General features: G+C 36.8%; 3 protein-coding genes across 6 annotated transcripts in view; 2 read left to right on the top strand and 1 right to left on the bottom strand.

The window, feature by feature from the left end:
* Nucleotides 1–13,681, top strand: part of plekhf2 (pleckstrin homology domain containing, family F (with FYVE domain) member 2) — a 28,014-nt gene extending 14,333 nt beyond the window's left edge. Inside the window, 1 exon segment of the mRNA NM_200244.1 lies at nt 12,714–13,681. Coding sequence (NP_956538.1) covers nt 12,725–13,468 — 744 coding nt within the window. The 5' untranslated portion in view covers nt 12,714–12,724 and the 3' untranslated portion in view covers nt 13,469–13,681.
* Nucleotides 1–15,593, top strand: part of ndufaf6 (NADH:ubiquinone oxidoreductase complex assembly factor 6) — a 78,349-nt gene extending 62,756 nt beyond the window's left edge. For all 3 annotated transcript variants that reach the window (XM_021466778.3, XM_068214211.2, XM_073926517.1), the window contains one exon: nt 12,714–15,593. The gene's annotated coding sequence lies outside the window, so the exon portion shown is untranslated. The remainder of the gene's footprint in view (nt 1–12,713) is intronic.
* LOC101885642 (beta-2 adrenergic receptor) overlaps nt 1–25,319 on the bottom strand; it is a 108,892-nt gene that overhangs the window by 24,821 nt on the left and 58,752 nt on the right. The window lies entirely within an intron of this gene.

Genomic DNA, 25,319 nt, shown 5'->3' with positions numbered 1-25,319 from the left:
GCAACACTGTGCAAACAGAGTGCGCAAAGGAAAATAATGACAAATTTTCATGCTTGGACCGAACATTTCAACTAACTTATTTTTGGCTCTACAGAATATTCAAATATGCATTTGGACCACTTCATTTAAGTATTGCTATAAGGATGTGAAGGATGATTGCAGTTTTCAAGGTATGCTGCAGTTTAAAAAAGTCAAGGTTTTAAAACCGCCAACATTTTCTGTACTACCGTTCCTAAGTTATGTGTAATATTTTTTTAAATTTACTTTTATTTATTTTTTTAGTTTTTTAGGCCAACAGTATCTCCAGCAGAAAATATATCCTTATATCCTTATAAAATATATCCTTATATCCTTAGTTTTTGAAACTAATGAAGACAATAGAAGTCAGTGATTAATTTTCATTATTTAGCCTGACATTAGCCTATCATAAATCTTTCAAAAAATAGGGTATATTGTTTTCAAAAGGGAAAAATGTGTTGTTTTTTTATCCAGACATTTAAAAAGAATATATTTTAGAGCAGTAATCACAATACCATGAAACCGTGATATTTTTATCCAAGATTATCATACCGTCAGAATCTTATACCGGCCCATGCCTTGAAGATGCTTTCAAACAGTTTCACAAAAAACATTTCTGAAGACAATCACCTATTACACCTTTAATAATAGTTGTTATTGGCCAAGAGCTGCCCACACAAACAGGAAGAGACAATGTTGAGTGTTATTTGTCATCAGCTTGAATGTTATTTTTTCTTTTTCTAACCTTTTAGAGTTTTAGGTACCATGAAAATCAAGCGTGCGTACATAGTGCCTGAAATGTCTGGTGTTTTGTCCAATGATTACCATATAAACGTGTCAAGTATGCATATCTGGTGACATGCTTCTGAGGCTGATTTAGGTTAAATGAGATCTGATTTGTCTTTGTATTGTTTTAAATAATGAATTAGCTTGACAGATAACTGTTATTTGCAAAATAGAGGCTCTTGTGTGCAAATGCCTGAAAGAAATGAGCTTGAGTTGGTTAATGTGTCATTGCTAAGAGTTGCTAAGTGCTCATCATTGACCTTTATGTCACTCAGCAACACAAGAGCAAACCTTTTACAAGGCAGCTATTTAGCGGCTTTGTGCTTCTTGGGTTTAGACTCAAGGCTGAATTAGGGAAGCCTCTGAAAAGAGTGGGTGTTTGGAGCACAACATGACACATTTTGTCATGCGTTTCTTTGCTCTGTGAAGCACAAAGGACATTAATAGTCTATACCATGAAAGTTCATATAGGTTTAGTGTGGCTTGTCAACACCATCTCATGGCAATTCGTAACTTTTTGATTTAGTGGCTAATTCATATGAATTCATACAGTCTCATTTGTACAGTTTAGTGTGATTTGCTTATTCCCCAATGATGGTAGGATTTAGGCATGGGGTTGGGTGCCACTCCTCCTTTTTAAAACTACATTTTCATGCAAATTAACTCATACAAATTCATAGAAATTAGCCACTAAACTGACAAAACGTAAAATACTTAGGTTTCCTCATGAGATAAGGCTGGCTTTGTTGCTAATTTGAGTGGTACGTTTTAGGGCTGGGTGATCTGGTGATAATTGAACATTTGAACTCAATTATGATGAATGAACGATTGTTTTATTTTTTCATCCGCACAGTTAACTGACAGGTTTTTTACAGTAAATATGTTCGCATATGAGAGATGTTTGAATGGTGCATTACTTGATTTAAATAAAATAACTGATGGAAACATACACTATCTGCTATCTATGATTATTTATTGAACATCAGCGTTGAACAGCTGAAATTAAAACACACATTGCCTAAAACCAACAGTCACTTTTTTCTTTAAAAAAAAAGTGACAAATAACTTGCACTTTAGAAATAAAATAGATTATTTTCAACGTTTTCAAAAGTAGAAAAAAAGCACTATTCCTTCTAAATAAAATAACTCTTGTATATTCTATTAATAATAGTTAAAACAGTGCATTTATTGAATTTTCTGTAAAATAAAAGTGCCATCTCAAGGCATATCTGGCGCAGCTTCTAATCATCGTCATTGTATGGTCAATGAGGTCTGCGACTGCTCAAAGGCTGCGCCAGACAATACCCGTGCAGAATAAGGGTGTCACGATCCTCCAAATTCTCGATTCGATTACATTTTCGATTCTAAAGGCACGATTCGATTCGATTTTCGATTATGAATAATTAATTAATTAATAACCAATTAATTATTTGTAGCCTACCGTTTAAACTACCTGACCTGCATGGTCTTTGTTTTACCCATAAACAAATCATACAGTACATAAACATACAGTAAATGAATAAAGGCAAGATACACACATAATTACCACCTGTCAATCACTTTTTTCTGCGGGACTCGTAAATAGGCAGTAATCTGTGTCGTTATAATGGCGTCAGTAAAAAAGACGCACAACCAACAGGAACCGGCCAACAGTATATGAGGTGTTCGCTAAAATGACTAAGTACAAGTGAGTGAAAGATTGAAGCAGTCCTCTGACTGCCTGAACCTGCTGTCTCGAGCTCATATAGCTGTGTGTGTCTGTGTGGTCATGTGATGTGCAATTTCAGAGGTAAGTTAGAGAGGAAGGAGGGCTGCTCAGAAATGACACACGCCACTGTGGATGTCAAATCGTTGTTGTTCTAAAATGCCATTTAAAAACAAAGACAGTGTAAACAGGGCCTGAGTGTGTACTTTTCGCGAGCGGATTTGCAACGGGGGCTGGCGGAGGATCGCAATGTCGGTGTTGTCTATCGGACGAAACGTACGTAATACGTACATAGCAGAGCTTGCAAAACTGTGTTTTTTGTCGACAACACGAACATTGTCAACATAACTCACTGGAAATCCAAAATGCTTACACACCGGCGACTTCATTGAAAGAGGAGAGGGTTTAAGTTCTGTCGACGGGTCTCCTGCTTCTGCAGTTTAACAAGCACTTTAACAAGCCTGTTTTTTTTCCCGCTTGGCAAGCCAAGCTGACGTGACATGGGGGCGTGGCAGCATCGACGATTCTATTTTTTGATTCGATAATCTAAGTTGAGCATAAATTTCGATCGATTTCAATTAAAAATCGAAATCGTGACACCCCTAGTGCAGAAGTATAAATCAGCCTTATCAGAGCGGGGTCACGTGGCTCCACATGTGCTAGGGAAAGTAATTTTTAAAAATTGACCTGAAAAAAATTATTATAGGTTCTGAATGTCGATTTGGATTACTTTTCGATTAATCGCCCAGTCCTTGTATGTTTACTTTATAACAGGCAAGAGTGTGCAATATTTATCATTTATGACAATTTGTAATTGGTGTGTGAGCTGATATTGTCACTCTTTTTACCAAAAATGATTACCCCTATAATTAAGTTTAGCAATGCGAAAACTAGCAGCTGTATCGTCACGTTTTATAGTCTTTGCTCAGCAACATGGACACCTCTAAATGGTGCTCCCTCCAGCAATAAACAGGAAAGTCTTATTTTCTACTGACTGGTTTATTTTTCACATCAATTTTTCGGTTCTCAACATAGAAGGCAGATCGGAAGACATCAGACGTATGAACTAAAAATATACAACTATAAATTGGTATCAAATTAATCCAACACACCACATTAAGGTGATATTCATGAAGTTTTTTATTTTTTTTTTATTTTCAAGTAGTGTTTCTCACAACCACAAGCCTTTGAGACCAGCTGTATTGTTAAATGCCAGTTTGACATCGCCTACGCAATATATTTGTATGTTCTTTTAAGTCAAACTACTCCCACACATTGCTTTTGCTATATGCCTGGACGTTTCTCTGAACCCACAGTGAGTAACATAGAGAAAAGGAATGCATGCAAGCTTTGAAATCATTGTTTAAATTATTTGCTTTGAAAATATTGTTTTACACTCAAATTTATACAATTAATGTCTTGTACCTAATTTAGACAGTTATTGTCTATTATTCTGTACTATATTTTTACCTTATTAGTATTGCACTGTTTTGTTAAATATCCTATAAATGTTAAATAAGAAATTATAAGGATTAAAGGTTAAAAATTATTTTGTTATTATAAAATTATTTCTACAATAACCATGTTATTTTACATTTCATTGTTCAATTTCTCTATTTCAATAATGTCAGACTCTCCAGAAAACCATAAAGAAAACCATTTTCAGTCATTTTTATACATATATGCTTGTAACTTATATTTGCTTATGCTCTGCATGGAAAAAATCTTGATCACCCTATTGAATCTAATTAATGAAATCTTTCCATATAGATCTATTCAAATCATCGGGTGAAATTATATTCATATTGCAATATATATTGCAGCAAAACAAATTATTGCAATGTCAGATCTCTTTAACATCATGCAGGCCTAATCACTAGCTCATAGTATCACAGTCTTCACTGGGAAACTTGATATGCTAGAGAGCACAATATGTTTGACTCTTCCAAACTGTGCGGAGAGCCCTTACATTAGTTTTAATATTTTTAATGTGAAATGAGGAAGTGAGTCAGGAAAGTGTGCTGCTGTGTAGGAGGTGTTTGGTGTCCTTTCACTGAGGTTCAGACATGCAGAGCTTCACAACTGCCCATCGAGTGTCTTCAAAATGCATGCTGAGATCCACGAGTGTAACTGTTTTGATGGTTTTGTGCTGTGGGGGATGAAATTAGCAGTATAAAGGGTTAAAATTAGTTATCTGTCTGTCTGTCTGTCGATCGATCAATTATTAACTATCCATATAACTTACTGGTTGATTTTACATTGAAGCTGTCTCAGAAAAGTTTATCTTTTAAATTCACTCTCTTTTAAAAGCTATGATTGCCTGCTCATGCTAAACATTTCAAATCAATAACCGTTTCTATATACCTCTTGTTATGCACATTGTGGATTATCGTGGCTTAAATGAGACGATCTGGCATAAAGTAAGTTTATTTAATCACAGAAGGTCAAATTGGAATGTAAAAGTGAATCTTGATTCAGTTGGGTTGCAAAACTTAATTGCAAGAAACATTTTAGATCTGACTGAAATTATGATTGCTGACTGCATTTATTTGGTATATTTAGTCCTAACATGGAAGGATAGTCACAACAGATGCGGTTCGCATTAAAGATCGGATCTTCCCATCACTACTGTGTATTCAACCTCAGAAGCAGCCTTGAACACATATTGTACGTAGGGCTGCTATCTTGTGGGCAGTTGTATTTGAATTTGAGGATGGGATGGTTGTGGAAGATGGTAGCGTTCATGTGTCCTCTGAATACATGTTTCAAATGTATGTTTTTGGTTCATTGTAAAACATCTGAAATGTTGTTTTGGTCATTCTAAAATTCCTCAGCTAAAGTCCAATACAGTGGTTCGGTATTATTATTATTATTATTATTATTAGTAGTAGTAGTAGTAGTAGTAGTAGTACTACTACTACTACTACTACTACTGCTACTACCTCCAGAACTGTCTTAAGTTCCAGTGTTCCCAAAGACCGTCTAAAACCCCCAAACAAATCTTTCTTTAAATTTTGGAAAATCGATAGCCACTGATTTTCCTAGTATTTTATTTTTCTTCTATGGATGGGAGATTAATGTTTTTTACGTTCTTTCAAATATCTCAGTTTGCATTAAACTGTGTTACAAGGAAAGCAAAAGTTAAGATGAATCTGTTCCAGTTGCATCTTGTCTTGTGCAATTATTTGGGCACTCCACTATGAGCAAAGTATTTTTACGACAGACATGTCAAAAATAGACTAACCTTTTAAAGAGTGTCTTGAAAATCCTGTGTTCTGTTTCGGTGCTACTTCCTTTTAGCACTTGGTGAGATTTTGAACATTAAGGCCCTGACATACCAAGTCAGTATTGGGTATTCGTTAAGCAACAGTAATTTTAGTGTTTGCATTTTGTTCTCTAAATGTTGGACCCGTCAGAGACTTTTTGCTTGATAAATGCCAGCATGTTGAATCTGAGAACTCTTGCTGTCTGCTCAGTAGGATTTAACTATTTTGGAAAATATTTGAATTGCAATAGTTTGACTAAAATTACGGTGCAATATGCAGTTTGTTTAAAGGTCTTTATCTTTGGCATTATTCAACAAAGATCAAGACTATACGAGTATGTTGTGTAATAAATCTCTTCCTAAAATTGATATTTCACATTTGACCGCTAAGAAGTACCACGTTCCTAGTTTAATAATGTACAAAATGAAATGCCTCAATAAATCTGACCTACCTGTTTACATGATAGGCGCATCATTGTCTATCCAATTTATTTCCACAAATAAAAGAGGCCTGAATCTGATCTCTGAATATCCGAATGCATGCATTTTTCGTGTGTTCATGGTCATAGAACAGATTCCGTCTGTCACATATGAGCAAAAAATCGGAATTGGGTCGCATTTAACTGGCAGTGTAAACGGGGCCATAGATAATGACGCAGATCTCCCTTACTACAGTAAGAACTGATGTTAAATAGAACTAACAAGTTGACTTCTTTACATCAGCAATAACTTATTTCAACAAATATTTTTGTAAGAATAATGTGGGCTGAGCAGAGCACATGGGTGTTAAATAGAGCTGTTTGCACTATATGACTTTATGAAATTATATTACATTTAGGAAATGTGTTACTTGATGCTTTTTCTGCAAACTGTACTCTTGTCTCAAGTAATCAGTAAGCGCTGCCTTTCTGGTGTAAAACAGCATTTTATAACAGGATGTCTGGCATATCTTAAAGTCTTAAACTAAATACTAAACTAAATTTTAGTCCTTTTAAAAGTCTTAAATTTATTGAAATATTGTCTTGCAGGTCTTAAATAATTTTAAATGGGTCTTAATTTTTCTTTGGCTGTTTCTCAATATGCGTTCTTCAGCGGTCTTGCGTCCTCGTGTTCCCGAGCAACGTCATCATCAGCTGCCCAAGTTCAGTTCCAATACTCAAGACCGCAAGTACGGAGGACGCGTGAAACTTCCCGGATGTGATCTTGATATCGAGGACGCAACAATGCAGACTTGAGCACCGAACTCGCTCTGGAAGCCCCAGAAGTCATTGCGACTGGAGGTGGGAAGCGCAGCATTTTATTTAGATTTCTTAATAAAGTTCAGAGATATCACTTATTTACCTCAGGAGTTTCCCTAAATGAAACGGTGAAAATAAACATTAACATGAATATCTTAATAAAGGAATAAACACATTAAGGGTTGTTTGTTTGCTGAAATTCGTATTAAAATCAGTTTTATTTATATTGTGCAGAGCATATTTATAATGTTTTTATGCAAAGTATATTTTGAAGAGGGGGAAAACAATAAATAGTTGTATGACTGCTGTAATGTTTAAATAATTTCTATTTAAAACGCGTGAAGGTCATGTGACCATCAGGAAGAACGCAGCATCCCATTTCTCAAAGGACGCATTCTCTGCCCTCGCTGTCTCCTGAGTTCGTTCTTCCGAGGACACCTGGCAAGACCGGTCTCCACAAGAACACAAGTCCATTCTCTGCGTTCTAGGAATTGAGAAACAGCCTTTGTTTATGCAAAGCTATCCAGTCGATCCAGCACACATCCAATCACTGACAATACATCTCAATAAAACCTTTAGCAAAACTCTATTTATAACTAATATTATAACTGTCTTTTGTGCGGACATTTAGTTTATCAAAGTTTGAATTTACATTGTTGAAAAAAAAAATGAATTAAGTGTCTGCTTGTTTTGGCAAGCAGTTTAAAAGTAATTAAGCTATGTTGTTAAAAAATAACTAATTAGAAATATTTTTTTTATGATGGGACAAGTCTTTTTTTTTTTATTTCTGGGCCATTACAGAAAAGCCTTAGCGTTTAGCCATAAAAGTCTAAAGTTTCATTCTTGATGGTGGTATATTATAGGTCTTAAATTTTTTTTTCATTTGACTGAATTAAATGAGGTGAAACCTGCAGAAACTCTGTATAATAATTAGGCATGGGACACAATGCAGTGTTTAAAAAATATTCACAGGATATACAAGAGTTATTTTATTTAGAAGAGATACGGCTTATTTGAAATAAGTTTATTTTATTTTTTTTATAAGAAAAAAAGGGACTGTTGATTTTAGGCAATGTGTGTTCATTTAAGCTGTTCAACATTGATGTTCAATAAATATTTATAGATAGTGGATATTTCCTTTAATTATTTTAAAATCAAGTAATGCACCATTAATTCAAAAATCTCTTACTTTGTAATATGTGAGCATATTTACTCTACATAACCTGTCAGTGAGCTATAAGGGGGAAAAATTAAATAATTCAATAATCGTTCATGAATCGTAATAGAGTATAAACATTAAATTAATCTAGATTTTGATTTTAGGCCAAATCGCCCAGTCCTACCAAATGTCCAGCTTTCATTTTCTTTTTGAGTGAACACATGGCAAGTAAAGCTGCTGTTAAACAGCCAAACTGGTCCTCATCCAATGTACATTTTCTGAAACTTAAAATGCAGATTAATTGGCCTATCTTGGCTTTCTTGATGAAGAAGGTTAACTCTGTCGAGTTGATTTTTTTGCACCGGATGGTGATCTGGGGAAGGTTGCATTAGATAAATATGTGGTTTATGTGTTAAGGTAGCTTTTTTTTTTCCCTCAACATCGAGGTCATAGTGTAGGATGTATAAAATGTCAGCGTGTTCCTTTCTGGTGAAGGGGCTCACTGTCTGTGCCCTACCATCACATTACTATATGATAGTCATAATAGACACAGAAATAGGGTTTACCTTATCTGTGGCATCATGGAAATACATCCATAATGTTTTCTGGTCTCCTAATCCCCAGTGTTTATCTGATCTTATGAAAACCTAGTGTGACTTATGAGCTCACCAAACGTGACAAGGCATCTACACAGCTTAGATTGAAAACCCAGTCAACTTGACCCAGTTTAATCCTTTTCAGTTCATGAATGATGCCAAAGCAAAAATGAGAGATGTAGCCTTTGTATTAGACTGAACTCAGTTGTGTGTTTCTCACAATTTGCTTTGTCATCTAAAGCAGCCCGATAAGATCTGATTACGTCATTTGTTTATGCCCAAAAGCCAACAGAAGGATGACAATATAGTATTAAATGCTATTTTTATTTTAGCACCTGCTCATTGAATGAATCAGGAGCATTATGAGTGTCATTTGCTTTCGCATTCTGTTTTTTTCTTGACCAGCACAGATGTGACTGTTAAAGCAGGCAGACAGGATGTAACGTGAGAGATCAGATCCTGTTGTCCAACCTTGACTAGCTCACGTTGCTCTGTTTCTCTCTAGCATTGTGAAAAGATACTCTTAATGTGATCAGCGATGCAGTTTGAGGTTGTGTAGATCAGTTGGAGGATAACTCAGTTGGAGGATAAGAGCTACAGCCGACCATTTTGATCTTGATCTTTTTTTCTGTGGTGAAATGGAGGATGTAAAAGCATGGCATTATTCATCTTCACTGCTCTCAGCCAAACTATCTGCATTTTTGAAGGGCTGTAATAGAAAATCTAAAGTTGACAATGATGTGTTTTGTTCTGCTGGAACACATTTCCTCTATCGAACAGACTTGTCTGTCTTGTGATGATGTAACAGATCGCTCTTTATTTACAGCAATCCTGTTAGTCACAAATATTGTTGGGTAACCCTGTAACGATACTAAAGTTGCACCAGACAAATTTCACAATAGTTGATACCACATAAAAAAAAAACATGTGCCGTTGGACACTTTCATGTAAGCCAAAGTCTTTTTGTTTTTTTCAATGAAAGCAGTTGTACTGGACACATTTACACTTATTTTAGATTACATTTTTGTTATCATTCTAACGTAGACTATAGCTGGATTTATACTTTCGCTTGGCACCGCATTGCCCACCTCACAAAATGGATGAGGCTATTATACTTCCCGCGTTCGCCGTTGTGATATTCTTTTATAAAGACAGGGGTCCCATCGTAAAGTCAGACAGATAAACAGAAGTCGAAAGTTTCTGGAACTACGTCATATCATTAATATCATTCAGGATTTTTAAAACTAATTGTTTTTATTATTTTTATAAAGCATTTTAATGATTATAAGGATTTATAAAAAAAATTTTAATCCAACTTTGATTCATCACTTGCTTTTGTTCATATCCCGGATAGTTTCACCTATTAAAGTTTACTAAAATATTAATGACAAGAAAACATGAGTTACTCTACAAATATATTCTTTATTATGCCAAGAATAAAAACAAAACAGTACACTTACTAAAAAAATACAGATTATTTTTATTTTTATTTAGCCCACTCAACAATTCACACGTTACTAACTAATTTCTGTCCCATACTTGCGCTAAAAAGGCAATAATGGTTCAACATTCTTGACCATTATCACCAATAAAGTCTAGAAAAACATGGCAGTATATTATAAACCGATAGATTCAAATATTCCTTTTCGAAAAAAATATTTTCGAACGAAATAATTTGTTCCTTAATTATAGTTTTGTAACTATTAAATTGTTTTAAATTCTAAATTGTAATATATACATCAGTGTAAAGCCTATGACTGGTGGAAAAACATATTCTGTAATTGTGTACATGCATCACCGCTTTTGCCATGACCTCTTTTGTCCTTCAGGTTTTCCAAACTTTTTAACAAAAGCTTTTCTCCTTTCCCATGGCTGTTGCAATGGCTAGCCAAGAATTCTTGATCATCTGGTTATCTCTATGATCTGTTTCAGACAAAATTTCTTCAAAGTGATTCACTTTCAACTGAAATCAAACGCGGCGCCGCACGCACTGTTCGCTCGAATCTCAAAAAAAAATCATGCGCTGCCCAAAATCATGTGGTGCGCACCCAAAGCAGACCTCCGCAAACTCCGCAATGATGTCACATTTGCTGCACGCACTCAGGCGAACTAGCGGACGCGTTGAGTATAAACCAGGCTTAACAATATTCCGTACACAACGATGTTCCGTACAAATTACCTTGTAACACCAAACTTTGAAATACTTAAGGGTCATAGACAAGTTGTGTAATTTTTATTTCTCACTCTTTCACCCCCGAGCACAACAGAGACCCTTCTACCATGTTTCCAAGAAAATTCAGTAAGTTTGCTACGTCCACCTAATGCGCTTGAAAAAAAAAAAAAAACAGTGGGCAAGCTAAAGGGCTGAGTGTCGCTTGGGAGGGGAGACTTTTAAAGCAACCACAATATGGATTTGCATTTAATTTATGCCTCACACAGTATTACAGTCTTTATGAACGGAATATTATGTTATCGAAAATTGTTAAATAGGTTAACTTTTGTTTAATAAATGCTTTGAAATATATGTATGGGATATTTAAATGTCAGTTGTGAGTGATGACCAGATGTTGCTACTCTCCGCCAGAGAGAGCCTGAGAGACAGTAGTAAAGTAACCATGATATAAAAATTAAATGATTGTAAAGTTATTTTATTTCAAACTTTCATAAAGTTATTAAATATAACATTAACTTCAAGTTAAGCACAATAATAGTATATTTTGACTTTGGTTTTTAATGAGACTTAAAACAATGTCCATTTTAACCAATGAATTGAAGCTATTCACCCTCTACAGAACACCGTTAATAATTTATTTTCAGGTATGAATTTTAATGGAGACAGCCATGCTCAATAAACGCGAAGATTAATGGAATATTATTGTGTAACACTTGCACAAAAAAGTGTACATTTTTCTTTTTCAATGTAAATAAGTGGTCTTTTTTTGGGAAAGAAAATTGCTAATTTTAATAGTGATTGCAGTCAATAAACACAATAATTAATGAAATATTATTATATGAAACAACTGCATTTAATTTCATGGCAGTGTTACAGTACTCTTGTCAACCTGACTTTAAAGAGTTTCTGGTGTTTTTCTTGGCGGCTATATATATATATATATATATATATATATATATATATATATATATATATATATATATATATATATATATATATATATACACGTATATATGTATATATACATATATACGTATATATACATATATATATATATATATATATATATATATATATATATATATATATATGTATATACATATATATATATATACATATCATATATATAATTAAAAATGCCAGTTAAAGGGTTATTTGACAGGACAGTAGGTTGACAGAAAGTGAAAAGGAAGAGAGAAGGATTTAAGATTGGGAAAAGTCCACAGGCTGGGATTTGAACTTGGGATGACTGGAGCGTTTCCGCTCCAAATGTCAGCGCACTAACCACTAGGCTATTTCGCTGACTGCATGTTGTTTTTGTATGTAATTATTAACCAATTTTTTTTTCTTCTATAGGTTATGAATAAAATATGTTAATTCTAATCGTTTAATAAAATGACCGACCCCCATTTTGGGAACCACTGGCTTGGGTATCTGTGTCTAAAGACCATTTCAGTGTGGTCATGCCATAATGCCATTGGGTCATGAACATTTCCTGCTTGTGATCAAACTATTTCAAAACTGTAACGAGAAAATTCAATCATAACTTAATGTAAAAACATCTAACATGACATTATTTATCAATTTGTGGCTCTTTTTGGATTCTCTGAAGCTATAGATATTACGAATGGAAAACAGGAAACTCGTTGTGACCATTGTTTTTGTTTACATTGCTCAAAATGGTCTAGGGAGAATGCAAAGGTAACTTGAGCCATTGTAATCATCTTCATTCCTGCTCCCATCATGACCCCTTTTTCTCTCTTTTATTCCTAGGTGTCTGAAAGATGGTGGACCGCTTGGCGAACAGTGAGGCCAACTCTAAACGCATCGGGGTGGTGGAGGCATGCTTCGGCACAGCAGGCCAACCGCTGGCCATCCCAGGTCGAGTTCTGATCGGAGAGGGCGTTCTCACAAAGCTGTGCCGCAAAAGACCCAAAGCTCGGCAGTTCTTCCTCTTCAACGACATCCTGGTGTACGGCAACATCGTCATCCAGAAGAAGAAGTACAATAAGCAGCACATCATCCCTTTGGAGAGCGTCACCATAGACACGGTCGAGGACGAGGGCGAATTGCGCAACGGCTGGCTCATTAAAACGCCCACCAAATCCTTTGCTGTTTACGCCGCAACCGCAACGGAGAAGTCCGAGTGGATGAGCCACATCAACAAATGCGTTTCGGACTTGCTTGAAAAAAGCGGGAAATCTCCTACCGGCGAGCACGCCGCAGTCTGGGTGCCCGATTCAGAGGCAACCGTGTGCATGCGCTGCCAGAAGATGAAGTTCACCCCTGTCAACCGGCGCCATCACTGCCGGAAGTGTGGCTTCGTCGTATGTGGCCCGTGCTCAGAGAAAAAGTTCCTTCTCCCCAGCCAGTCCTCCAAACCAGTGCGCGTGTGCGAGTTCTGTTACAAGCAGCTCTCGACGGGTGCTACTCTCCCGCCCCGATCAGACTCCTACAGCCGGCAGGGCTCCGACTTCGGCAGCAACAACATCTCAGATGACGACGATGACGACGACAGCAGTGACTGAGAGTCTCTTTTAGGAAACACTGACAATATACAGATCCCAATATTTTAGTCTCTCATTCAAGGTTTGCAAAGGTTCCTCTGGCAATAACAGTTTCCCTAAATAATTAAAAGCCCTGTGCAAATGAACAAAAGGTTTGATGGGAATTGATCCTCATGAACACTACTTGTCGGCTCGCTACACTTCCACATTAAAGTCCCTCTCAGTCCAATTTAAGTCCTTTCATGTAGATGCATTTCTTGGCAATGGTGCTCTTTCATCTTCTTTTGCTAGCATTTTCTTACTGCTACTACGCCGGAGAAGCGAATGTTGCATAATGTGATTACAGGCTGTTCTTGAGCATACCCTCCCTCAGGTGAAACAGTGTAGTGCATTAAGTTTTAAACGACGAGCTGCGTTTAATTCTTTGAACAACTAACCACTAACAAACCATGATAGTATGTGTTTTCTCATGTTCTAGTAATTGCTAATGACAAATCAGATAGATGCTACTAAGCTTGTAAATGTGTATATGATGCCGTGGAGCAGGAAGCCTGTTGCATAATTCATCTGACAAGGTCGTCGCTGCCTCAGTGCCTTCTTATTTATCCTCAGGAAGTAGATCCTGGAAAGGAGAACAGTTTGACTTGGGCTGATTCCTTTACTTTGAGACGTCTGCGTTTAACAGCGCACCTCATATACTGCTTAGAGGCACACAGGTACCATTTAATGACTGTTTTTACTGTTTCAGTTATATGACTAGTAATCATCCCAACTTTTTTCAGAAGAGTATAGTCAGAATTATTGCATCTCAGTCCGAACAGTTTGAGCATCTTCTGACAGTAGCATGTTGCATCTGTGCACCACATGTGTGCATTGACAACTTTCTATAGTTCTCAATTACAGAAATATATCACATGCATGCAGCGTACAGGGAAAGGATGACCATTCTCTCTTTGGGGTTTTTGTGTTCGTGAGGTCACATGACAGTCAATCCTAGTTTTAAACGGGAATCGAAAGCATTATGAGGAAGTGACTGGATCACAGCCACCTTTTGTTTTGTTTTTTAATGACTGTTTGACACACACAAAACTGCACTAACAGCTTTCCAAAGGGGCGTATTTCTTTATAAATGACTGTTGGACTTTTTGGAAACGTACAGTAGTTAATTTGATCAGTGATCTGCTAGTTTACAGTCGTTTTGTCAAGCTGATAAAAGAGTCGGCTGTACTGCTTGAGAACAGTCTCAGAACTGAATACTTGATCACCTGTGAAGATGGCATATTTTTGTTTGTCAAAATAACAGAGCTGATGTTGAAAAAGGGATATTTAATTAACCTGACTCTGTCTTAAGAGTCTGTTCAGACTGTCTAGTAGTTCATATGCAACAACTGATACGCTTAAGTGAGAAGTCTTTTTTTTTCTTCTGCACATTTATGTGCAACTTATTTGAGATTGAAATAGGTTTACAGTGATTGACTCAAGGTAATGATCTAATCTTGCTTTTGTACTATAACGGCAGATTCCAGGACAGTCATGTATGGTATAATGTTTGATTTAATTAATTATTTGAACTTGTCCAAATTTATCCTGAGATTATCTTTGATTTAATTCTACTTTAATGTTTTAATATCATGCTTCAGTTGAAATATTCCTTGAGGATCGTTTTGGTTTGCATGTTGTAAACTTTGTACAGTGTTTTTTTTTTTGTAAATGTTAATTACTCTTAAGCTTTCAGATAGTTTCTTCATAGTGTTTCTGTGAGGTTCGTGTGTGCATTTCCTGAGCACCTCGGGATCAGCTACCAGCACTTTACTCTCTGCAAACCACAAAAGAGGGGTGGGGCTTGGATGGGGAGGGGCTTGAATAGGAAGTGGGGGTGGCCCACATATGTGGTCTGCAAATACAAGAGAATAGATTTTCATAAACTAAGCAAAGCTCAGAGTAGAGGATGAACAAGATTGCCATTTTAGTTACTTTTTTTATTTCTCGAACGTCATTTATGATTCCCTTGGATGGATTTGGGGGATTTTTCAGTTTTCTTGTACATTTAAATCTCATTTAAAACTCTCAAAGGGCTAAAACTGAATGTAATCCATCATATCATTATTAAATACTAATTTTGAGGAAAATATATGTATTGCTTAAACCCGTGTCTTGTCTTCTGTAATGCAAGTTTACAAATGAGTATTAAAGCTGATTTATACTTCTGCGCCAAGCTCAGGCATATGCTTTGGTGCAGCCTTTACGTGGTCAGATAGCCCTCGCCGTGGCTGACGGTGATGTACACCTCTCAAAAAAATGTAACTACATGTCGCAACTATGCATAGCGCAAGCTCTGTGATTGGTCAGCTTGGTAGTTGTGACCACTGTGTGTGGGACTGAGAGCCGCACAAACTCGTTGGAGGGAGTGTTTACAAGTGTCAAGAGAAGGAGCTCCACATGTAAACTGTTGTTGGGCGTTTATAATTAAAGTTGTTGCATGTCTGCCGGTTCACGCCTCTAAATAAGTGAGTTTAAGCTACTTGTACATTATCAAGGTAGCATTCAGAAAAAGCAAAACACCCACAGAGAAACTTGACACAGAGGAACATAACCCACTGCCAGCAGGCATTTCATAAGTGTTATTGCAGAGCAACACAAACAGTGCACAAATGCACGGCTACACTCAAGGCTTGCACAGCGGGTCACGCTGATCACTAGATGCAGAAGTATAAATCAGCCTTTGAAGGGGACTTATTACCCCTTTTTACTAGAAGTCTCTGATGTCCCTAGAGTGTGTGTGTGAAGTTTCAGCTTAAAACCCCACACAAATACCGTTTAATACTGCGTTCACACCAGACGTGGATGAAGCATCAAGCGTGAGTGATTTACATGTTAAGTCAATGCAAAGACGCGAATAGGCATCTTTTGGCGTGAATGAGGTGGTGCGAGTTGAGCTTGATTTAGAAATTCTGATCTTTACTAGACATTCGCACCGCGTTAACCAATCAGGAGCTTGCTCTTGTAGGGGCGTGATTATAATGTAGCGCCTGTTGTTGGTGTCCTAAGGGGAAATTCTCTTGCTGACACAGAACAACAGCTCATCAAACTGGGCTTGGCTCAGCTTGAAGCACTGCTGGAAGCTTCCATCATCCAGATACAGTTTCTGAAGAAGTTGATGAACTCAGAGCTGGGTGCAAACGGAGGTGGAAAGGATCTAGTGCACTCAGACATGTCGCTAAATGAATCTACACTGTTTATCAGCCTTCCTAAAGCACATAAACACAGCTATTATCTCAATAAAACCCATGTTAGCCATCTAGCAACGAAGCTAGATTTACCAGGCAGACAGAGGCCCTGCCCATGATGTGAATCCGCATCTATCATGAGACGCGCAAATAAAGTGAGTAAACTCAAAATGTTCACTTGTCTGTTAACGTGTGAATAGCACAATTTATCACGCGTTCTGCGTCTGGTGTGAACACAGCGTTATAACTCTTTTAAAGTGCCTCTTGTAGGCTTTGATAGTAATTGGTGCCTGTTGCTTTAAGTTGAAATGAGATGTGCTTTTCAAAAGAGGGCGGAGCTACAAATGCCTTTGTGTCAGCATATAGGCAGATTCAAAAACAAGACCAACTTCCAATGCTAATGAGAGAGATTGTAACTAATGGGCGGGGCTTTCCTCCTCTGATGACACATACAAAGGGAAAAGGTCAATCAAAGTGTTTCTGCTGATTTGAGTAAGTGTGATCATCAAAAATAAAATGAATACATTTTAGATGCTGGTTATATTCACAGACTTTTACCACACGAATGCATTTAAACCCCCTTATTAAAGTGATTTTTGCATAATAGTTCCCCTAAAGGCACCAAAAGTAGGATTTCCTGGGATCAGAACCAAACTGAGTACATACACACAGCCTGCCACTGCTCGGGATAATCTGTCTGTTACAGTTCTGGCTATTTGCATTGACCTTTATATGGTAATCTGTGCCACGTGATGTCATGAGGTATAAGGGGATTACTACTTGCTCAGTCACTAGGGTAAAGTTTATTTGATTGGCATTTGGTCTGGAACTTTTGGCCTGTAATTACCATAAAGCCTCTGTAAAATCTCAATTTCATCAGAATAATCAGCTATTATAGCAGAGTCAGCCTGCATGTCATTGCATCAATGGCACTTTTTTGGATCAAACCACTGAAGCATTGCAGAAAGCTCACATTTCCAGGAAACTTAATGGGTTGTTTAATCCCCTCATATATGCCTGTTAAATCACTGTCAATTATATTTTGTCATTTGCCACTCATAAATCTGACAGTCTGGATTTTTAATAAGATTTAAAAGTGTGACATGATTAAGCCCTAAACAGTTGAGTTGTACAGAGCACCAAACTGTGAGGAGTATTTGGGTGTGTCTATATTAATAACCGGTTTCACTGAGGTTCAGCTTTGCTGTGTAATAACGTGTTGAGACTGTTCATTTCTCAGAGGGCCCTCGGCTGCAGATGTTGAACTCGTCTGCTGTGCACATGGAGATTACTGCTGCTGATAATAGCAGCGATTATGCATCACGTGCATGAAGCAAGACAAATCTTGATATTTACAAATGGTTATCAGTGGGCTGGCCTGCTAGGGTTATAACGTCTTTAAAAAAGTATTTCACATTTAAATATGATCTTGAACATATAGAAAGTTTTCAATATCAATTAATTAGTTTTGCACACATTGTAACTGACCAAAAGCCAGAGTGGCGTGATGTGCTGGTGGCTTGAGAAAGCCGACATACTACATAACTTATTCTTCTTCCGTCTTCTCCTTAGACTATTTTAAGAACGCATCTCCTTCTAGACCGTTGATACTACAACCACCAAACTAACTCCAAACCTCCAAATTATACTGAATTAAGGTGCTATATCTTTACTAACTGATCTGGATTACGGTTTTCCAAAAACTGACTCGGAAAATTCAGAAAAGTCCCATAGATTTAACATTGGACAAAACTTTGTGACCTTATAACTCTGCACCAGACTATCATACAGACTTAAGGTTTGGCTCATTTATCTTAGACTACCAATCTGCCAATCACCGATGACCTTTCAACTCACTAGCCACACCCTAGCAACCACTTATGGCACCTTAGAAACTGTCCCATAGACTTCCATTATAAAAAAAACTGCTATTGACTTTACATTGGATTAACCAATGGATACCAATTCACACTAGAAACAACCTAACGACATACTAATCATACTAGCAACATGCAAATTCATAGTGAAACATACTAATCATACTAGCAACATGCAAATTCATACTATAAACATACTAGCAACATGCAAATTCATAGTAAAACATACTAATCATACTAGCAAACATGCAAATACATTGTAAAACATACTAATCATACTAGCAAACATGCTAATTCTTACTAAATTCATGTTAACAACATGCTAGTTTATACTAGAAACATGCTAGCTACATGCTAATTCATACTACTCATACTAGCAACACGCAAATTCATACTATAAACATACTAGCAATATGCTAATCCATAGTAAAACATACTAATCATACTAGCAAACATGCTAATTCATACCAATCATACTAGCAAACATGATAATTCATACTAAATTCATGCTAATAACATGCTAGTGTATACTAGAAACATGCTAGCAACATGCTAATTCATGCTAATCATAATAGCAACATGCAAATTCATACTATAAAAATAATACCAACATGCTAATCCATTGTAAAATACTAATACTATTAAACATGCTAATTCATACTAAATTCATGCTAACTGCATGCCAGTTTATACTAGAAACATGCTAGCAACATGCTAATTCATACTAATCATACTAGCAACATGCAAATTAATACTTTAAACATACTAACAACATGCTAATCCATAGTAAAACATATTAATCATACTAGCAAACATGATAATTCATACTAAATTTATGCTAATAACTAGTTTTTTACTAGAAAGATGCTAGCAACATGCTTGTATGTACTAGAATCATGTTAATGTGTTAGCAACTACTCAGAACACCTTAGCAACACTAGCAACTATCAAGCGAAACCTTAACAACCACTTAGCAACGCCTTAGCAATCGCCTAGCAACCAACCGGAACACCCTAGCAACCACCTAGCAGCACCTTAGAAACCGCCTAGCAACACCTTAGAAACCACCTAGCAACGCCTTAGCACCCACCTAACAACCACTCAGAATACCCTAGCAACTACCCAGAACACCCTAGCAACACCTTTGCAACCACCTAAAAACACCTTAGCAACCACCCAGAACACCCTAGCAAGTATCTAGCAACATCATAGCAACCACATTAAACACCCTAGCAACGCTAGGTAAAAACTTTTAACACCTTAGCAACCACCTGGCAACACCTTTGCTCCCTGGAACACCCTAGCAACACCTAAGCAACCACTCAAAACACCTTAACAACCGCCTAGCAATGTCTTAACAACCAGTCTAAACACTCTAGCAACCATTTAGAACACCCTAACAACTGCCTAGCAACACCTAAGCAACCACTTAAAACGTCCTAGCAACTATTCAGAACACCCTAGCAACCACTTAGCAACACCTTAGCAACCTCTCAGAACCACCTATCAACAGCCTAGCAAGAAGCATGTCAATCCATACTGTTTCAAATGTCTTAATCAGCTTCAGGTATTTAAACTTCAAAGCTACTTCAAACTTTCAGATTACGGCTTTCTCAAGACACCATAAAGTTGATCTACGAACTTTACTGTTCTAGTTCTGAAACTACTGTCCACTTCAAACATGTGGCGTCATGTTTCCAGTTATGTTTTAAAGCATCATAAAAGTATTAAACAGTAGTTATCACGAGTGTGGGGAATGAAACGCCTGTCTGTACTCTACAGTCACATGGTTTTCTCATAAATCATTTGCCCTTTGACTTTCAGTCAACATAAATACTTTTTCCAGCCTCTGAAGTAAACAAAAAGTAGAGCAAGGGTCTGATAATGTGAATCTTAGTAGCTTTTAGTAAACACTATGAAGTTTTAAGGCATATAGTAAATGCTATAGCACACATAGTATTTACACTGTCAATAAATGCTACTACAGCATAACAGTATTCACTATCGCAAACTGATAAACTGTAATCAATACTGTAGTGTACTTTTACTAACTGTGGTGGAATGTAATGTGTGTATTTATATAGCGCATTTATCATATATGGCCATACACCCAAAGCTCTTCACAGTCATGAGGGGGGTCTCTCCACACCACCACCAGTGTGCAGCATCCACTTGGATGTACTTGATCATATTGTGTAATTTGTGTAATTTTATATTTATAGTTTTACTACAACCTATTAAAGTAACCCAATTTTACTATGTGGTTCAAAAACACTATAAATTACTATAGTATTTTTTTCATGTGTGTTCAGATGATGTTCATGCATTAAAGTTGAAATGTATTTAAGCTAATCACATCCCTTAAACTATATTCCCTGAAACTGTACATTTTAAATGCTTATTTATTATATCTTTAAGATTACAGCAATTTAGGACTTTGAAAATGTTGTCCTCCAGTAATCTGATTCAAATTATCATGTGAACCACGAAAAAGCCTATGAATTTGTTGACATGTTTTTCAAGAGTTCACACTTAGCTGATGATTAATTATAAAGCTTGTTTGGCATGCTGTCCCGGGAGAGAGACCTGAGCTCATGAGATCCTCGAGCCCAGGGCTCCCTCCCGTTGCAAAGCGGGAGGGGAGTTTGAGCTCAGGTAGATCTCGAGAACTCCCCTGCTGTAACAAGTGAATGCTCTTGAAACTAATTACTAACTAGAAGCGTGTCTATGTTGACAATTTGGATTGTTCAATTGACTTAATTGCATGTTTTTAGGCGGTGGGAGGAAACCGGGGAACCCGGGGGAAACCCACGTGAGCACGGGGAGAAGTGCAAACTCCGCACAGAAATGTCTGCTAGTTTTGGTAAAGCCAGGAACCAGAGACATTCTTGCTGTGAGGCGACAGTGCTAGGCACTGGGCCACCGTGTCACCCGTCTAAGAAGGAGGAGTAGGGGAGGAAGGGGGGACTCTTCAAAACGAAGATAGCAATGGAATAAACCCCAGGGTATTTATAGTAGTTTAGGAGTCATCTGATTGGATCGTAGTGAATTGGATAATGCGGGTCAGCTGCTAGCAATCATAAGCACGTGATCCTCTCGAAATTTGTTTATACATAAACTTCACGTCATGTAGGCGATATGATGATAGCCTAATATGGTGGCTTGACGTCATATGCCCTTATTGTACTGATTTTCCTTGAATCTTAAAGGCATCTAGTCACCACATATTTTTATTAAAATGTTACTTTATCTTCCAAGTATTTAGATTAGCATGAAGGCAATGCGTTTAATTTTAAATTTCATGTTATAATTAGCCTATTGATTTTCTTATTAAGGAAGGAATACCGATAAAAGTGTTTCTGTATGTATGCATGAAACACAGCTTAATTTTTTTCTGATGATTAACAAAAATAAATAAATAAATAAAATCTAATAGACGATTGCAGGTGCAAATTTAAAATTAAAATTTAAATAAAATTTAAAAATTACAATAAATTGACTTTGGAAATGTTGTCCTCTACCCAGTAGTCTTTATTTGTGCATTCAAATTACCATGTAAACTAGATGTGAACGCAAAAGCATATACATTTGCTTGACATGTTCGTCATGTAAGCAGTCTATACGACGATATATAGCCTATAAAATGGTGGCCTGACGTCTTATGCCTTTATTGTACTGCTTTTCCTTCAATCTTCATGGCATCTCACCATATATTTTTATTAAAATGTTACTTTATGTTCTAAATAATATTGAATTGGATCAGCATGAAGGGGAAGTGTTTAAGTTTAAATCACATTTTATAATTAGCCTATTTGTCTTAAGGAACGAATGATAAAAAGTGTTTCTATATGTATGAATGACACACAGCTTGTAGTAGTAATTGTAGACTGTTGCAAGTTTGAAATTGTAAAAAAAAAAAAAAAAACGTAAAAGAGTATTTGACTTCGGAAATGTCCTCTACATCAGTGGTTCGCAAAAGTGGGGGTCGGGACCCCCCGAGGGGTCATGGGACGATGAGCGGGGGGTTGCTTGGTATCCAAAAATTGAATTAGTTCTGTTAAACTAGTAGAATTAACCTACAGAAGAAGAACAAATTATAGTTAAAAAAAAAACCAAAAAGCCATCAGCCTTTTGATGTTTTTGCGACCCCTGAGGTGATAATATTATATTAAAAGACACATAAATACATTGATTTTACAGGTAAAACTTTCGGACACCTTTACGGGACTCGCGTATATTAATAATAAATTTAGGCCATAACTAAACATAGAGGATGGTGTCCGAGTGGCATTCCCCAAAATTAAACAACGAGTAGACTTGGGCCTATTGCTGTGTGCACCATTGTGTGCAAGCTTTACATATTTATAACCACCTCAGTAGATATTGAGGGTCGTGAGTCACTGGCATTGTTATTTTGGGGTCGTGAATTGAAAAATTTGGGAACCCCTTCTCTACACAGTCGACTAATTTGTGCGGTCAAATTACCATGTAGACTAGATGTGAACGTAAAAGCCTATGAATTTGCGAGATATATATATATATATATATATATATATATATATATATATATATATATATATATATATATATTACAGTCTATGATATGTAACCTATAAAATGGCGGCTTGACGTATCTAATTGTGCTGATTTTCTCTTTGTGAATCATGAAGGCAACTGGTCACCGCCTATTTTCATTAAAATGTTACTTTATGTTTAAAGCAATATGGAGTTGGATTAGCATGAAGGGAAAGTGTTTAATTAGCCTTGCTGATAAAAGTGTTTCTAGCCTATATGTATGAATGCATCACAGTGTAACCCCTCCAGTCCTACGCCACCTAACCCACTCCGAGCTGGTATCGAACCAGCAATCTTCCGCATGGGAGTCGGATGCTCTACCAAGGAGGCTAAAGACCATGGCCTCTCCAACATCTGTCGCTAGAGCACCTTTAGAGGTCAGAGGAGTGAGGTTTACCTGCACACTAGCTGGCCTCCGTTACACTCACCCCCCTAAACCTAAAAAGAAGAAACACAAGGGAGGTGCAGAGAAATCGCGGGAAATACACCGGCGTTTCATTTAGCGGTTCTGAAAAGTTCTCTGTTCATTCTAGTACACGGCTAAAAACGCAAATCACGTGCCTACACACATGCACACTCTCTGCCAAGAGCTGCAGCCAGTAGTTCAGCGGGTGAGCATAAACCCCAGGTGAGAGTATAGTGCATGTCAGACAGTTCATCTGCTGAATGATCTCATCTCACTATAGTTGTTAAACGTGATATTGAATTCATCTTGTTGTCTCTATCTAACAATTATTATGTCTTTTGAATCACTTGTTCTCAGCTAACTGTTTTGGCTGAGTGCAAAGATAAGCTAATATATTAATTTATGTAACCACATACACTGATTCTGCACATTGACTGATTGCTTACCTTTATCGTTTAAATTTAATGTACATTATACTGTTAAAATGAAAGGAAGCAGTATATTTAAGCCCTGTTATAAATATGCAGAGTGAAGATGACGCTTATATAAATATGCAGCTACACGAGGCTGTTTGGTGTCTGTTAATTATAATATCAAAATCAAACAAATTTGACTTATATTATGTTTTCATTGTTTAGATGGTGAAACAGCAAGCAGGATGAGGTGAAAGAGGTTATAAAGTACACTGTTCCCTTTGAAGATTTACCCATGCATTAGCAGGCAGTTTTTGTTATGTTTATTATTGAAATATAGGCTGAGTGAATAGTGTATTGAATAAGCTAAATTGGCTGTAGTGTATGAGTGTGTGTGAGTGTGTGTGTATGGGTGATTTCCAATATTGGGTTGTCGCTGGAAAGGCATCTGCTGCATAAAACATGCTGGAATAGTTAGCAGTTCATTCCACTGCGGCAACCCCTGATAAATAAGGGACTAATGCAAAGAAAAATAAATGAATGAATAGTGTATTTTTTAGAACTCAACAAATATGGACAGTATACAGAAATTAAATTGAGATTAAAGTTTGTATTTATTTATTTCATATATATGGCTTTTGTGTTTTATAGAATATGAGTTGATAAAAATATTGGACGTGCATAGATGGATAGCATTTTGATTGAATTTAGTGGGCCGATCTGGCCCAAAATGCCACGGCCGATTTTTTGCCCCAGTCCAGCCCTGGTCAGAGGAGTGAGGTTTACCTGCACAGCACACACTAGCTGGCCTCCATCACAACAGCTTGACATTCTCTGTTAATTAGGCAAAAAATAAAAAAATCCACTGTGTAGTAGTAATAGTTGACTATTGCAAGTTCCAAATTGAGGGGGAAAAAAGTATTGAACTCGCCTTCGTATGTTATCAAGCATCAGTTATTAAGTGGCAGAATTCACTTCTGGTATCAGATGCATTTCAATGAGTTTGAGTCCTGTCTCTGTGTGAGTAGGTGTGGGCGGTGGGAAAGAAAAAGCACTCCCAGAATGTCAGATATGAGCGTGTTGAGATTCACCGTGACAAAGTTTTAGTTAACGCTTTGTAATCACAGATAAAGTGCGCACCCTGCTGGCAACACTTGAGTATTTTGCTTTTGGTGCAAATAGACTTATGTTGGTACAAGCACCATTTACTTAAACATAAAGAGACTGACCACCAGCAACAAAAGTTAATTTTATTCATAAAAAACAGAGATGATGCATTAAAAACAGATTAGTCAGAAAAAAAATGGCCAATGATGTTGCATTATACTGAAAAATATAATCATGTAAACATCTATAGCTAATATTTTTGGCAAT

This window comes from Danio rerio, chromosome 16 (assembly GCF_049306965.1).
Source record: "Danio rerio strain Tuebingen ecotype United States chromosome 16, GRCz12tu, whole genome shotgun sequence".
NCBI classification, from domain to species: Eukaryota; Metazoa; Chordata; class Actinopteri; order Cypriniformes; family Danionidae; genus Danio; species Danio rerio.
Note: the sequence above shows the minus strand (reverse complement) of the source record. Positions and strands in the feature narration are given on the sequence as shown.